The following is a 16,692-nucleotide window of genomic DNA, read 5'->3' on the forward strand; positions in this document are numbered from 1 at the left end:
ACTGACATTCTAACATACATACTGACATTCTGACATACATACAGACATTCTGACATACATACAGACATTCTAACATACAGACATTCTAACTGTCATGCCTTAATTACTATATCCTCTTACTTCCTGGTTCCACGGAGCTTAGCCACACCTCTTTATGACACGGTCTCCCTATTTAATCTGACCGCACCAGCTGATCGAGGCTGGATTAATGAACTACGTTCCGTACTCACGAACCGGCTGCAACATCGTTGTGAAAGCCCTCTGTTACCGGACCGGACTGGAAGCCTTCAAGTTCCCTTCACCTTTCCTCATCCACGACTAAAACTGAACTCTCACCATTCAGGATAAACCGCCTCTGAGGAGAACTCGGGAACCAGTGTTCTATGTGCCGGAAGCTAAGTAAAACCTCTGTGATAAGCGTTGCATCTCAAAGCTGTTATTTCCTGTCTCCAAAGTCCTTCATTAAAACAAACCCGTTACAGCTAACTTCAACTCATACTTTGTCTCAGTTAGCTGCATCTGTCTTACTTCAGTTAAAGTCTATAGAACAGCTATTGTAACTTCTTATCACCTAATTAACTAATACTACTAAAGGACACTTTCTGATTCAGTCACCGTTTACTACTTAAAGCTACAGTGCATATAATTGTGGACTTCAGTTATCGTTTACTACTTAAAGCTACAGTGCATATAATTGTGGACTTCAGTTATCGTTTACTACTTAAAGCTACAGTGCATATAATTGTGGACTTCAGTTATCGTTTACTACTTAAAGCTACAGTACCTGTAAATTGGAATTAAAGTCAATACCTTTTACTTTTTATAATAAATGTTCACACTATAAGAAATCTGCAGTTGTGTTCCTTCATAACAAATGTTTAGACGTGACACTAACATACAGACATTCTAACATACATTCAGACATTCTAACATACATACATTCTAACATACATACTGACATTCTAACATACATACAGACATTCTAACATACATACAGACATTCTAACATACAGACATTCTAACATACATACTGACATTCTGACATACATACTGACATTCTGACATACATACAGACATTCTGACATACATACAGACATTCTAACATACAGACATTCTAACATACAGACATTCTAACATACAGACATTCTAACATACATACAGACATTCTAACATACATACATTCTAACATACATACATACATTGTAACATACATACTGACATTCTAACATACATACTGACATTCTAACATACATACTGACATTCTAACATACATACAGACATTCTAACATACAGACATTCTAACATACAGACATTCTAACATACAGACATTCTAACATACATACAGACATTCTAACATACATACAGACATTCTAACATACATACAGACATTCTAACATACATACAGACATTCTAACATACATACAGACATTCTGACATACATACAGACATTCTGACATACATACAGACATTCTAACATACATACAGACATTCTAACATACAGACATTCTAACATACATACAGACATTCTAACATACATACAGACATTCTAACATACATACAGACATTCTAACAGACATTCTAACATACATACAGACATTCTAACATACATACAGACATTCTAACATACATACATTCTAACATACATACAGACATTCTAACATACATACATTCTAACATACATACAGACATTCTAACATACATACAGACATTCTAACATACAGACATACAGCTAATTTTTCTTACCTTTTTTTGCAGGTGGAAGGCTGTGGCTGATGGGAGTCGGCGTGGCTCCTGCGGGCTGCGGCCTGTCTTTCCTGCCTCCCGCGTGGCGCTGAGGGGAGGGAGCTGGGAGGAAGTGACGGCCACTTCCTCCCAGCAGTACTTTGCGGTTGGGATTTTTTTTTTTAAAGGGCCCGGTCGCGCTATATCACTGCCGCAGCGCTGACCGGGCCCCTGAAGATACAGGGCCCATGGGGTGGCCCTAAGTGAGTGGGCCACCTGATGGGCCCCATCAGCATGCGCTACACGTGGGGCCCGGGTGGCCGGGCCCCCCAGCCCGTGACAACCGTTATGGTTGTCACCCCCTAATGGCGGCCCTGAGAGTAACAATTCTATGCCAATTTCTATTCTCAGATGAGGTATGCACATCAGGTTTTAAGAGAGGTGAGGGCTGGTAAGGGGGACTAATTGGTGCCCAGGACACCAGTATACAGCAGTTGTGGGCCACAGTCACACAGCACAATTTTTGTAGTGATTAAAAGTTGACACTGGTGCATATTGATAACTGTAGGCATTGTATGGCAGAATGGGAAGTAACTGTGGTGGGTCTTTACTAGCCTTGCAAGGTTTGCATTTTTTGCTTTGGTTGGTTGCCCACAATCTTAATCTTCTCCAGGTGTTGACTGACCCAGAAACAAATTTCCCTTTAGACTACAGTATCTGGGGCTAACAGATTCTCAGTGTGAATGATGTCAATGAATGCGTTTGTTAATGGTTGCAGGTTGAGAGGAGACAATGCTTAAAGCATCATTCACACCTGTGCTCACCGGTGACAGCTGAGTTGAAAAAAAACAGAGACTGCAAGCTCTCTGTGAATTCTCTCGCATGCTGGGGAGTTCATACTGATGAAGTTTGCAGGGACACCACACACTTCAATGTCAAAGATATATATATATATATGGCTGCACTCACCTAAACATGCATAAATGGGGGTGCTGCTGGGGGACAAATTATACAATACACAAGATCCAGCGCACTCACCTATTCACTAAACATGTTTAGTACACAGGGCCCTATTTAGCCTTGTACTGCAGAGAGCCCCAGATGGAATTTTTCCCCAAGTAAGTGGGTTAATCTCTGTGAGAGTAGGACCTGCCAAAGATGGGGTACATTGAAGTTGTGGAAGGCTTATGCAATGTATGATCATATAATGTAACCAAACCCCCATTACTTTTGCCTAGATTAGGAGTTTAAAAAAAAAACCTAATACAATCTGTCAACATTGAAGTTGCTGTTTAGTGAATAGGTGAGCGCGCTGGATCTTGTGTAATATATATATATATATATATATATATATATATATATATATATATATATAGCACCACATGAGTAGTGCCATCCACACACTCCACACACGTCTAAGTTTTGTGCACAAAAAAATGAATGATGGTTAAAGTGAATAAGCATCTTCTTGCACTTCTTGCATATACCTACGGCATCATATTGCACATGCCTGAGAAAATGACCTTTGGCTTTTCAAAATGGTGCAAGGATTTTTGTCTATGCAGGCTACCTCCCCACCCCCCCACCCCCCAAAAAAATGCGTTTTCACTTATGTGCCACCCTTTGAATTTTTTCCTGCAAGCCCCTTTCTGTGTCCCTTTCTCCCCCTTCAGCCCCTTACCAGGGCTGTCTTTAAGGAGGGGCAAAAGGGGCAGCTGCCCTGGGGGCCCTAAGGCAGCTGCCCCATGGGCCCCCTGCAGCACCTGAGGTAATCAGGGGCCACAGCCCTTTAATACTGCTCTGGACCGGGCCCCTGTAATATGAGAGTTGGCTGAATACATACTCACAGCTAGCCTCCTCACACAGTGCCCTGGGATCCCTTTTCTTCTCCGTGGCATGCTGGGAGGAAGTGAGGTCAGATCGCTACCTCCTCAGTGCCGCTGGGGAGGGGGCACACACCACATGGAGGAGAATACAAGCATTGTGGGGGAGAGGGACTGAGAAAGCTGATGGCAGACTCCCATCAGCCTGGGCCAGCAAGCTCTCACTGGACCCCAGGGAAGCCACCCCTCTGTACCCAAAAGGTAAGGAGACAGGAGGGTGGCTAAATAGTGTTTGTTTTTTGTTTTGCTTATTTCTGATATCACTTTTATTCATGTGTTGGTGTTTGTAATGTAACACACAGGGAATAAGTACATTTTACAAATCCTAGAAGAACCTGGCAGTTCCCTATTAAATATAAATGTAAAAAGTATTTATTTTAACATATTATTGCATCAAATGTTATCAAAGGCTGTACACCATTTCCAAATGTCACTTTTGCCAAATTCTGGACCATGGTATGTAAGAAAAGAGTTGAGACAATATATTGGCCATTTATACCTTTATGTATGTGTGTATCTGAGTGTGTGTGTACATACCTGTGTCAGTGTGTGTGTGTGTGTGTGTGTATCTCTGTGTGTGGATGTGCCAGTGTGTGTGTGTATCAAAGTGCTTGTATCTGTTTGTCAAAGGGTGTGTATCTGAGTATGTGTGTATGTATGTGCCAGTATGTGTCAAGGTGTGAGCATGTGTCAGTGTGCTTATGTGTGTATCTGCGTGTTAATGTGTATATGTATATGTGTTATAGAAATCACACAACATGCAAACAGACCCCTGCAAACACAAACATTACATACAAACACACCAGTTTGCTGAAACACCAATACTACACACAAATGTGCATATGCCTTTAAAACACAACTCTACATCCAAACACCCCCCTGCATGCAAATACAAACATTACATGCAAACACATTCCTGTATTAAAATGCTAAAATTATATACAAACAGCAACTCTACACACAAAAGTACACCTGCATTTAAAAGCCAACACTACAGACAATCACACATCCCTGCATTCAAACGCAAACACTACACACAAGTACACCACTGCATTCCAATGGTAACAGTACATACGAATACACCTCTACATGCACACATACACTCTATACCATGGTTCGTCAACCTGGTCCCTACCGCCCACTAGTGGGCGTTTCAGGATTCCAGGTGGGCGGTAGGGATTTCCAGGTTGATCGGGCGGGTGTGAGCCGGCGGTACCCGTGCGACTGGGTACCGCCGTGACCATTTGCGGCTCCGGCCCGCCCGGTAAACCGCCGGGGCCGCCTTCCAAAGTGTCCATCGGGTGGCCCATGCTGTCAGGGCCACCCGATGGATGCGGATTGTAAGGGGGCCCGGTCAGCGCTGGGCGCTTTAACAGCGCGACCGGGCCCCCTGTGATGACATCAGAGCTGGGAGGAAGTGATTCCCCGGTCACTCCTCCCAGCTAAAACTGAGAGCCGCGCGGGAGGAACACCAGGGAGTCAGAGTGGGAACTCTGACTCCCATCCACCTGAGCCACCACTGGACCCCAGGGAAAGTCACCCTCCTGCACCTTAAAGGTAGGAAACAGGAGGGTGACTTAAATATAATGTGTGTGCTTGTTTGTGTGTGTGTGTCTTTGTAGGTATGTCTTGTGTGTGTGTCTGTCTGTCTGTATGTGTCTTTGTATGTATGTCTTGTGTATATGTGTGTGTGTCTGTCTGTATGTATGTATGTGTGTCTTGTCTTTGTATGTATGTGTCATTGTATGTGTGTCTATGTATGTCTGCATCTGTGTGTGTCTGTTTGTATGTGTGTCTGTCTGTGTCTGTATGTATGTCTTGTGTGTATGTGTCTGTCTGTATATATATGTGTGTGTCTTGTCTTTGTATGTATGTGTCATTGTATGTGTGTGTGTCTATGTATGTCTTATGTGTGTGTCTGCATGTGTGTGTGCATGTCTGTTTGTATGTATGTGTCTTGTGTGTGTGTGCCTGTCTGTGTCTTTGTGTGTGTATGTATGTGTGTCTGTCTGTGTCTTTGTGTGTGTATGTATGTGTGTCTGTCTGTGTCTTTGTGTGTGTATGTATGTGTGTCTGTCTGTGTCTGTATGTATGTCTTGTGTGTGTGTGTCTGTCTGTATATATATGTGTGTGTGTCTTGTCTTTGTATGTATGTGTCATTGTATGTGTGTGTGTCTATGTATGTCTTATGTGTGTGTCTGCATGTGTGTGTGCATGTCTGTTTGTATGTATGTGTCTTGTGTGTGTGTGCCTGTCTGTGTCTTTGTGTGTGTATGTATGTGTGTCTGTCTGTGTCTGTATGTATGTCTTGTGTGTGTGTGTGTCGTATGTGTGTCTTGTCTTTGTATGTATGTGTCATTGTATGTGTGTGTGTCTATGTATGTCTTGTATGTGTGCCTGTCTGTTTGTATGTATATGTCTTGTGTGTCTGTATGTGTGTCTTGTGTGTGTGTGTGTCTGTGTGTGTCTTTGTGTGTGTGTCTTGTATGTGTGCCTGTCTGTTATAGTGGACTATAGTAAGTGGGCTACCTAGCTCAGCCTTCCTACTGGGCATTGCTATAAGGACGGTTAAAAAATAGAAAAAAGGGGAAAAAAAGGTGGGGAGGGGAATTGAGGAGGGAGAGGAGATGAGCTGACGCACAAATGAGAAATCATATTATGCGCAAACAGAGAAGTTGTCTGAATATCACTGAAAGAGACCTTCGTTTGTTCCTTACGAAAATCGAACCAGATATCAAATATTTAGTCTCGCAGCATCAACCTCAAGGATCTCATTAATCACTAGTAAAGGTAATTTCAATTTACTTTATTGTTTTCTCATTAAACGTTATAAAGTTAAAAACCTTATAAACCTGCATTAAGTAGAAATAAAAAGATAAATGTACGTACATTTATTTTTTTTAAAAACACCCTCCTTTCTTAAAAATATTCCGCATTTGCGCGAAAACTGGTGGGCGGTAAGAAAATTTTTTCAACCAAAAAGATGCATTAGTGGGCGGTAGGTAGAAAAAGGTTGACTACCACTGCTCTATACAATAATATGCTGACATTCAATTGCACAAACACTGCTCAAAAATACAACCCTGCAAGGATGGTAGATCCCCAGCTGGCATAGCATCGCAGGAGTTGTATGACAGATGGGGATCTGTCTTTTCTTTACTCTTGTGCTACAGGGCAGGCCTGATTTTTTTTTTTGCACCAAGGCACTCTCTAGATTAGTTTCGCCTCTAGGTTGGGGTGAAGGGAGTGATTGCATGCCCAGGGGGCCCAAGCAGATGCTTGCCCAGGGTCCAATCAATATTAAAGACGACCCTGCCCCTTACTATGTCTGTTTCTCCAATATCAAAATAGATATACACCCCTAACCCTGCAGACAGCAAGGCGTGGCAGCTCCCTGCTCATTAGACTCAGCTGCTCCTAATCAACAGGCTGTAAAAGCCGCCCTGCCTGAGGCCTAGTAATTATTTATTTTATTGATATACAAAGGATGGCGCATAATAGAGGTATAAGAAGAAATAGATATATAATATTAAGTGCTAACAACAATTTAAGCTATAATTGTATTATGAACAGCACATATACTATTATGTATACATGTAACAATTTTTGCATGTATACACCTCTATAGTTATTCGAGCCATCCATGAGTAATATCAATATTTTAATATTAATTGAGATTTTATGTGTTTGAGAATATACATATATATATGAAGTTTTGCATTGTTTTTGCACTATTAGCACTTTGATTGCACTGTTTGTAACTTTAAATCACAGCACTGTATAGATATGCAATTCTATCAAGCACTTTTGCACATTTCTAGTCACAGCATACTTTTAATAGCAACTTTTGTTAGTTGCCCTCAACACTAGGAATAGTTGGGGAATAATTGATCCCTTATGTACACAATAGCACTTTATCCTATTACTTGTACAGCACTTGCTGCATTCTGCACTTTATCTCTCGAATCCAACACTTGTAAATAACGATCACTAGGTCCGGGTGAATTATAAATATCACTATGGTGACGGAACTTTGTTGTCCCGCGTTTCTATAGTAACGACGGCAACGTAACGTGACTATGTCACATGAATGGGCGGGCACACCACTGCACATGCGCATTCCGCCAGATAGGACGCCGGTAAACGCACGGGCAGCACCTGGGGTGAGTTTATCACAATTATTACAATTATTGCATCCCTTTATATGTAACATATTTTCAAATGTTTAGTAATCCTGATGAAAGTCCACATGCTGGACTGAAACGTCGATTTTTTATGGAAACCCAATAAAAGTTAAATTTTAAAGGAAACTTCCGTGAGTGCAGCCACACTATTTGAATATATATATATACATATATATATATGTGATGTATATACTACAGCACCCCTCACACACATACTGCACTCCTAAACACATTACGTTCCAGACATACACTAGATCCCTTACCCAACTATGAATCCTTATATACACACACTCACTAGATCTCCTACACATTCTAAGTCCTTCAAACGCACGCTAGACTCCTGTATACACACACACTGCACCACCTACACACACACACACACACACTACATTCCTAAAATACATACTCTGGATCCCTTATAAACACACTAGATTCATTGTAAACAAACACATACTACACCCCTAAATACACACGCTCTACAACCCCTACATCACCTATACACACACACACACACACACACACACACTATAGCCTGCCTGTATGCACACACTTACTACATCCCCTATACACACATTCTCTACAGTCCCTAGCCACATATGCATTACATTACACCAAAAACACAACTAAAACCGACCTTATTACACAATACCACACCACAATCAGCTCACTCTACACATACGCAATCCCACAAGCAGGCTCCAAACCCATACACAATACTCTTTCCTGGCCCTTTTGTCTCCTGGTATCCATTTATAGAGACACCAGAAACACAGTGCAAGCATGTTATTAAATTTGCTTGCACTGTGCAGAACAAATACAGGGCTTTTTTTCTTATGCTAGAGCACTTTAGCAGAGTTCTGCGCATGGTCTGCCCTGGAAGAACATTGAACCAACATGCTCACTTTGAGAGGGGGCGTGTTTGTCATTAGTGATGACAAAACACACCCTCTCTGGCCCGCCCCCTTCTTAGTGGGCCGCTGTGATAAAAAAATGCCCAGGCCGAATTTTTCTCCCAGTCCAGCCCTGGGTGCGATGAACTTCCGGTGCCCGATACACGAGAGTGTGAGCGATAACAGCAATTTTAACACACCTGCTCCCCATTCACACCTGAGACCTTGTAATGAGTCACATGATACCGGGGAGGGAAAATGGCCAATTGGGTCCAATTTGGACATTTCCACTTGGGGTGTACTCACTTTTGTTGCCAATGGTTTAGACATTAATGGCTGTGTGTTGAGTTATTTTGAGGCGACAGCAAATTTACACTGTTCTATAGGCTGTACACCTACTACTTTACATTGTAGCAGAGTGTCATTTCTTCAGTGTTGTCACATGAAAAGATATGACATATTTACACAAATGTGAGTTGTGTACTTACTTTTGTGAGATAATGTACATGGTGCATGTTAAAGCATTGGGGTAAAAAGAAAGCTTGTCAGCGGTTTGCGCTCTCTCATGTAGGTTGAGTTGAGTTTGTATAACACAAGCACATTTATTGAAGCACATATTGGGGAGCTGTCTCTGGTATCCTCAGAAGTGGAACCAGAGATCAAAACCAGGACTGTCCCAGCAACTTTTCGGAGACACTGTATAATTTAATAATCATAAATAATAATTATGAAACCAATGCCATGTTTAGCTTTTCCAGTAGGAATGCAAGTAGAGGTGTGTCAAAAATAAGTCATTGCAATCTATTTTCAGGTTACATGATGGTATAATTAGAGGCTTCCAGAGCAGCAGGGCCACCATCCGGAGTGTACAGTCAATAATTTGTTAAGGAGATCAGCCATGCTAGGGGCCACACATAGGACACCATAATGCTACGTGGTTTGCTTGAGCAACAGACCACACTGCAGACTCCGGAGATGGCACGGACCTCTTACAAAGTCCCACCTCTTCACATGCACGGCCTCACTGGGAGTAAGTGATGTACGATCTATTCTTCCCAGTGCTCAGAGAAGGTGATGCAGGAACGCAGAAACTGCATGGTGTACTGAGAGTTAACGCAGCCGGTGCAGCGTTATGTTGGCACCTGCAGGCTAGAAACTGTGCCACATGCAGAGGAGAACAGGAAGGAGTCCCCACCACTAGACACCAGGTACCCTGGTCAGTTAATTGTGTTATTGATTGCATGTTTTTCATTATGGGGGCTTCATGGTCATGTTTTGCCTAAGGCCTCGCAAAGTCAAGAGCTGCCTTTTCAGGGAAGTTAAACAGTTAATGATAAAAAAAAATAAGAAAAGTAAAATCTATAAACCTAAGATTTTGATACAGGCTGTATTAACATTTGCTTACCTATTATTCAAAGACCTGCTGTATCCATTTTACAGCACTTAGTTCTATATTGTAACATTCCAGGGAATGAAGGAATATCACCATATGCAACAAATAAAATATTTACTCTATTCCCAAATGCATAATAAATCCTGTCATTTAGCCCTTGTACAATAGCGAGAAATCCTCTTGCACCTTACATTATCCTAAAGTAGTTGATAATCTGACAGAATATTTTGTCAGTTGTCCCAAAAGTGAAGAAAATAGAAAATGTTGGTTATGACACATTCTATACAGAAAGTAACATGGGTTTTAACCTGGAACCTTTCTAATGCTGCTGAAATCATTAAGTGGTAAGCAAGTGCTACTTCAACAACATCTGAAACGCCTCAGGTTGGTCTTAATATAGAAGATTAAAAATAGAACTATAATAGAATATAGGTCAAGAGTTGAATGTGAAATATAAAATAAGTCATAATGACACCCTCATAATTAGCGAGCGAGGAAGTAATAGCCATATCTATGTCACTAAATAAAGGAATATCCTCAAGGAGAGAGTTAAGTTGGACATACATTTCCTGTACGACTAGTCTCTTAAATCCTTCATTTGAATGGAGTGGTTTGGCAGACAGGAGCCTTTGATCCCAGCTTATTGGATGTAATCCTGTTAGAGGCCAATGTGCTATAAATCTGACCTTCTTAGCTGTGATACAGATTTTAAGAAAGGCATAAAAAGGATGCCTGGCATATTTACTGTGTCTTAATGGCAACTGAATCCGCTCAGATTACACTTCTCATACTTGACTATTTGACAGTAGCTGATTTTTTTTTTTTTTTTTTTTTTTTTTTTTTACAGGTACCAACCTTCCACTCTGGTCTTTGGTCCACTTCACTGACCGTCCCTCTGCAGTTGTTTTGTACCATATTCGTATAACAGAGGGGAAGTTTGTGGGAACTTTTACTCCTGCTTTGCTGATCTGCAGACTCCATGTGTCCAAGATAAACGTGAGATCACCACATCCAGGTGCCTGGCTACACTGTGTGTGGTAGAACAGCTGTTCCTTCCAGTGGCTGGCAGGTAGAGTCACAAGATCAGATAATAGGCTTATATGCTGTTTTGATTCCCCATGTGGCCAGGCAGAACTCACACATTTTTCAGTATGTGGCACAGCAGTGACATCCACCTCTTCGACCTTAAATACAGATAAATCACAGCAATCCAGCACCAGAACAAAATCCTTGCTCCCATGATTCCCTCTGTCACAGCAGTTCTCGGAACTAGTAATCCCAGAAGCCTGTTTCTTCTTGCCATGGTTATCACACTTTCCAGAAGTATCTCTTTCACCTATAACACTGGTGGTACAATCTTTATTCACGGTGTTTAAAGAACAGGATCTGAAAGTTGACACATTACATGAAGTTTTTTCGGGTACACAAGTTGAGCAGGTTTCGGATGGCTTTAACAAGCAGGGGTCTTCAGTAACTCTTTTACATTTATTAATGGGTTCAAGGAACAAAACAATGTTCCCTGTGATGGTTTGACTGTCAAAGCATACATCAAAGTCGAGTGCATAATGTTTTACAAGAATGTGGCTTGTGTTAGCCATAAGAGGCAAATCATCCGCACAGTGCTCCATCCTTGGTGCAGCAAAATTCTCCTTCCAGTAAATTACAGGATGCACGGGAAAATGATCCTTGTCCTGCAAAGTAAAAACAATATGAATTAAATGCAATACTGTAATATGGAAAAATGAAATGCAATATGGTTATATGTGATGTAAAACTATAATGGTAACTAAAGTGCAATTTTACAGTTCATATTAAACACAACATTTACTTAATAAACTGTGTATGGCAACATGTTATGGAACATATATCAAAACATTCTAATTTAGAGAGAATACTGATTGCACGGTGTGCCGATTGAGCTGCCATAATGTGCCAATTTTATGCATCTAAAACGGATTGCCATGATGTGCCATTTGTATGCATCTAAAACTGACATTGTGTGCCAATTGTATAAATCTAAAATGGATTGCCATGGTCTGCCAATTTTATGCAACTAACACGGATTGCCATGATGTGCCAAGTTTATTGATTTTTAAAATATGCATTACAAGCGAGTGGGCCCATAAAAGTTTGGGAAGTCCTGTCCCAAGTCATTTGACTCTCCTCCCAGTTCATGTTAAACCAGTCCTTTTCAGCACTGAACATGGTACAGTTTGACTTTCTCAGGAGCGAACGAAAGACCATTTTCAAGGAGAGACAATGTTGGTTTTCTGTGTTTCTTCAACAGACAAGTGATGAGTCTTCTGGACTCAGGCTGACAAATGTGCACAGTGGGGTAAGAAGATATTTCAATGAATTTCCTTTTCCAGTTCAAGTATTCTTTAACAGCCAATCAGATTCCATTGAATGTTTGCCAGTCCCTGATATGGTGATTACTAAGAAATATAATGTTTTCCCACTGGGAGATATTCATTGGTCTGTTTTCTCTACAGACACCAGCTACTGGGGTTAGTAATCATATCTTCAGATCTACTGTGCACAAGGGATAAACATGGTCTTTCTCTGGTTAAAGCTCCCTTCAATCATCTAGATCTACCAGCTGTCATGAGAGGCCTGAAGTGGTCATCTAGGGCATACTCAGATTTACAATATGATCAGCATAATGGAACCTCTGATTTCAGAGGCTTAACCGAACCTTCAAATCTGGTACCTATTCATCTCTGGGATAACAGAATACTATGATAAACTTCCTTAGACTTATGGTAGGAATGGTATCTATCAAATGAAGCCTTTCAGGAATGGGACATCCCTCAAGTAGATCTATTGTGGGTTACAGCAAGTATCTCAACAAGTTCTTTTTTGATCAGACACCCCATCAGCCTTATGACAATTCATCCTGAAGTATGCATTTCCACAACTGCTATGCGGTTTCCTCTCCTGGAATGCCAAGAACATATGCCCATCATCTTATTAGCCTATATTAGCCTCACAAATCATCGGTTCCCCTTCTCCTAAGTCTAGGGTAAGTTTCTCCTCTACAGTTATGGATACCCCACATTTTCAAATAAGGTAGCATTTCACTTCTATTCCCTTTTTCAAGAATGGTATTTTCTTTTCTTGGTCTCTCCCTAATCAGGTGGATAATCTGATCTAAGCCTTCTACTAAGGTCACACTGGTATGCCTACAATCTGGATTAATCATCTGCACAGTGCTCCATCCTTGGTGCAGCAAAATTCTCCTTCCAGCAAATTACAGGATGCTGGGGAAAATTATCCTTTGCAGCTGTCCTGCAAAGTAAAAACAATATGAATTAAATGCAATACTGTAATATGGAAAAATGACCTGCATTTCAATACTCTGAGGGTTTAAGTCTCAGCCCTTTAAACCCTCAATATTTTAAGAGGTCCTTTGTTATTGACATCCCCAAATTATTACCGTATCCCTAAAACTGTATCCATTACTTCTCAGTGGGATCTGCCTTTGGCATATGCTCTGAAGACATCTCAGTTTGAGTCTTTAGATCCTATTTCTCTGCATTTCTCACCATCACAGTTCTTCTAGGACTTTGGCTTCAGGCAGGCATGTATCAGAGCTTTGAGTATGATCTTCTAAGGATCTCCTGACTCTCTTCATATCCCATGTTATTTCAGATCTTTTTTTACTCCGTTTTGTTTCAAGGTGGTTTCATTTTTTAAACTGAAATTGTGGCAATTATGCTCCCAGCCTTGCATTTTTTTTTTATTAATGATGAAAGCATATAGTAATGGAATTTCCACATTTATCTTGGTGATATGGTTTGGTTCTACTTTGATAGATATTTTTATTATACTATGTCATAAAGTCTGTTTATTATCACTTTCTGCGTAGTCTGCAGCTAGGATTTCTCCAATAATGATATATATAGCATCTTCTTGTGTATCTAATATCTCCTGAAGGAGGCATGACCAATTAGATGTCAGAGCTGGCCATTTGATTATATTACGGTTAAAGTGTTCATTAGTAACGGTAATATATATTTGTTTTCGTGGTTGAATTGTCTCTTTGTTTTTTCTATACACTTGTATTTCAGAGTCTGTGTGTTTTCTTATCCCTCCTCTTCTTATTGCTTGGGTAATACAGATTAGTGTGCTGCCACGGATATGGCCAGGAAAACGGAACATTATAATTTAATTTTCTTTTCCAGGTGAGAGGCCATGGTAGCACAAATATCCCACCCCATAGCAAGTTGATCAACTCGTTTGGTTACCCACCAGATACCTAAAATTACCCTGTTCTTCCAAGGAGTTGGGCCCAAAATACATTGGTCTATTTCATATTAACCCCTTAAGGACACATGACATGTCTGACACGTCATGATTCCCTTTTATTCCAGAAGTTTGGTCCTTAAGGGGTTAAGAAGACCATCTCTCCCGTCGTAGTTCAATTAAATTTGCCTCCTCGATACAGTTTCCATCTGTCTAACCTTTGGCTTCCCCGACAACTCTCTTCGTCTGATTCTTTGGTACTGCGAACTTGGTCCATTACCTTCAGCACCTATCTGCATCTTGGGTTACATCCACTAAACTGTGCTCCCAACACTGACACTCAAGTGTGTAAAGTATTTAATAAATTGCCTGTGTAACATGCAATATGTTGGATAAACAAAAATATTTTTAATGAGAAGAGCAAAACACATTGGTAAAATAATGAGGAGTTGTAGAAATCATTTGGTATCTGAACATTTCAGAAAGGTGCATAATAATGACAGTCTTCCAAAAGTTCATAGAAATCAATTATTTTTAAAAAAAGATAAAGATCAGTGGAGCATGCAAAGAGACTTGTTATACCAACAAATGTATTTGGTTTACACTATTAAAATTGTAAATCCCCTTGGCATTAAAGGAACACTCTGGGACCCTAACAACTTAATTGAAATTATGTCGTTATTGTGACGAGAGCAATCTCGCCACATTGCATTGGAGAAGCCTGGCTGCCCGCCTCCTGCCTTTGGACTATGGCCCTGGGAGATTGGGCCCTTTAAAAACAGTATTCGGCCCTAACAGAGTGCATGTCACTCATTCTGGCCCTTTAAACACAGTGGGGCCATTCGGTACTTGCCCTGTGTGAGCGGTGATACCCCCAGATAGCTATGCCATGGAGCCTATTCATATAATGAAAGACTATGGGAAAGACTTTAGCTCCATGGCAATTGAACTGTGTGAATAGGATCTGAGCGCTATTCTGTAGTTTTGTGCGTTCAGATCCCAGCTATCTGGGGATATGTGAAATGTCTGTGTGTTATGTGTAAAAGGGGACTTTATGTATTTTAAAGTGTTTTATGTCTTTTTGTAACCATGTGGTTAATGGAGTCTGCCTCTAGCCCTGGATAATTGGATTACTTTCCCCTTTGTCTCCAGGATAGAGGCCTCTGTAAAACCTGCTTAAACCAGTTTGCCATGCTGCCAGCCAGGGACCAAAATATACTTTTACTAACTTTTGAACCCCTGGTCTGATTCATGCCATTTTTTTAATATGTTGTTCCCCTGAATGGATTGATTGTGAATATGTATTTTTATGTGAATGTGATGTATGGTTTTAGAATTATGAATGTTAGGTAAAAAGTATGTTAAACTGTAAATGTTCTGGCCAGCAGATAATTGAGCTATGTATATTGCTAAAACTCAATTATCTAGCCTGGCCCAGAGGAGGAGTTTTATGCTGCATAAATTGTGAGTTCTGTGTGCCAGTAAATCAGTCTTGTTCCAGCATTAAGCCTTGGCTCATGTGTGGATTATTTGGCGAGACCAGCAATTTATTACTCTGTGGATTACTTGCTGATTTTATTTTATGGGAAGAAGGGAATGCTTGACGGAGTAACGGATTGTACCGTCACAGTTATGGTGCCAGGATGTCCCTGGAACGTTGTTACAATGGATTGAACCATTCACAAATGAATTGCACTGCCTCTCTGTCCTTCTGCTTTCTGAAATTCTTCAGAACAGGAAACTTGGGTAGCATCGGACAGGGGCAGCGCTGATTGTCTTAGAGCAGTATAAGTCAATTAGTATGTCCCCCACATAAAACCTGGTTGAAAAAGGTACATACCGTATATACTCGAGTATAAGACGAGTTTTTCAGCACATTTTTTGTGCTGAAAAACACTCACTCGTCTTATACTCGAGTCAGTTGTCTGTATTATGGCAATTTTCATTGCCATAATACAGACAAGGACCGGGGGCTGTCAGGAAGCTGTAACTTACCTTCACCGCAGCTCCTGTCAGCTCCCTTCTCTCTCCTCCGTCCGTACAGCTCCCAGGTCAGCTCCCTCTGCAAATCTCGCGAGAGCCGCGGGGTCAGAGCGTTGCCACGGGTTACCGTGGCAACGCTCCGCGCGGCCGCGAGAGTTGCAGAGGAAGCTGACCTGGGAGCTGTACGGACGGAGGAGAGAGAAGGGAGCTGACAGGAGCTGCGGTGAAGGTAAGTTACAGCTTCCTGACAGCCCCCCTCCTACAGCCCATCCACTGGACCACCAGGGAGTGAGAGCCCCCCTCCCTGGCCAGCTAACAAGCAGGGAGGGGGGACGAAAAAATAAATAATAATAAAAAAAAATAAAAAAATAATAACATTAAAAAAAATATAT

General features: G+C 41.1%; 1 protein-coding gene across 1 annotated transcript in view; it reads right to left on the minus strand.

The window, feature by feature from the left end:
• Positions 1 to 16,692, minus strand: part of AOPEP (aminopeptidase O (putative)) — a 579,895-nt gene that overhangs the window by 521,230 nt on the left and 41,973 nt on the right. The window contains exon 2 of the mRNA XM_063454969.1: positions 10,928 to 11,763. Coding sequence (XP_063311039.1) covers positions 10,928 to 11,763 — 836 coding nt within the window. The remainder of the gene's footprint in view (positions 1 to 10,927; positions 11,764 to 16,692) is intronic.

Source organism: Pelobates fuscus, chromosome 5, assembly GCF_036172605.1.
Source record: "Pelobates fuscus isolate aPelFus1 chromosome 5, aPelFus1.pri, whole genome shotgun sequence".
NCBI classification, from domain to species: Eukaryota; Metazoa; Chordata; class Amphibia; order Anura; family Pelobatidae; genus Pelobates; species Pelobates fuscus.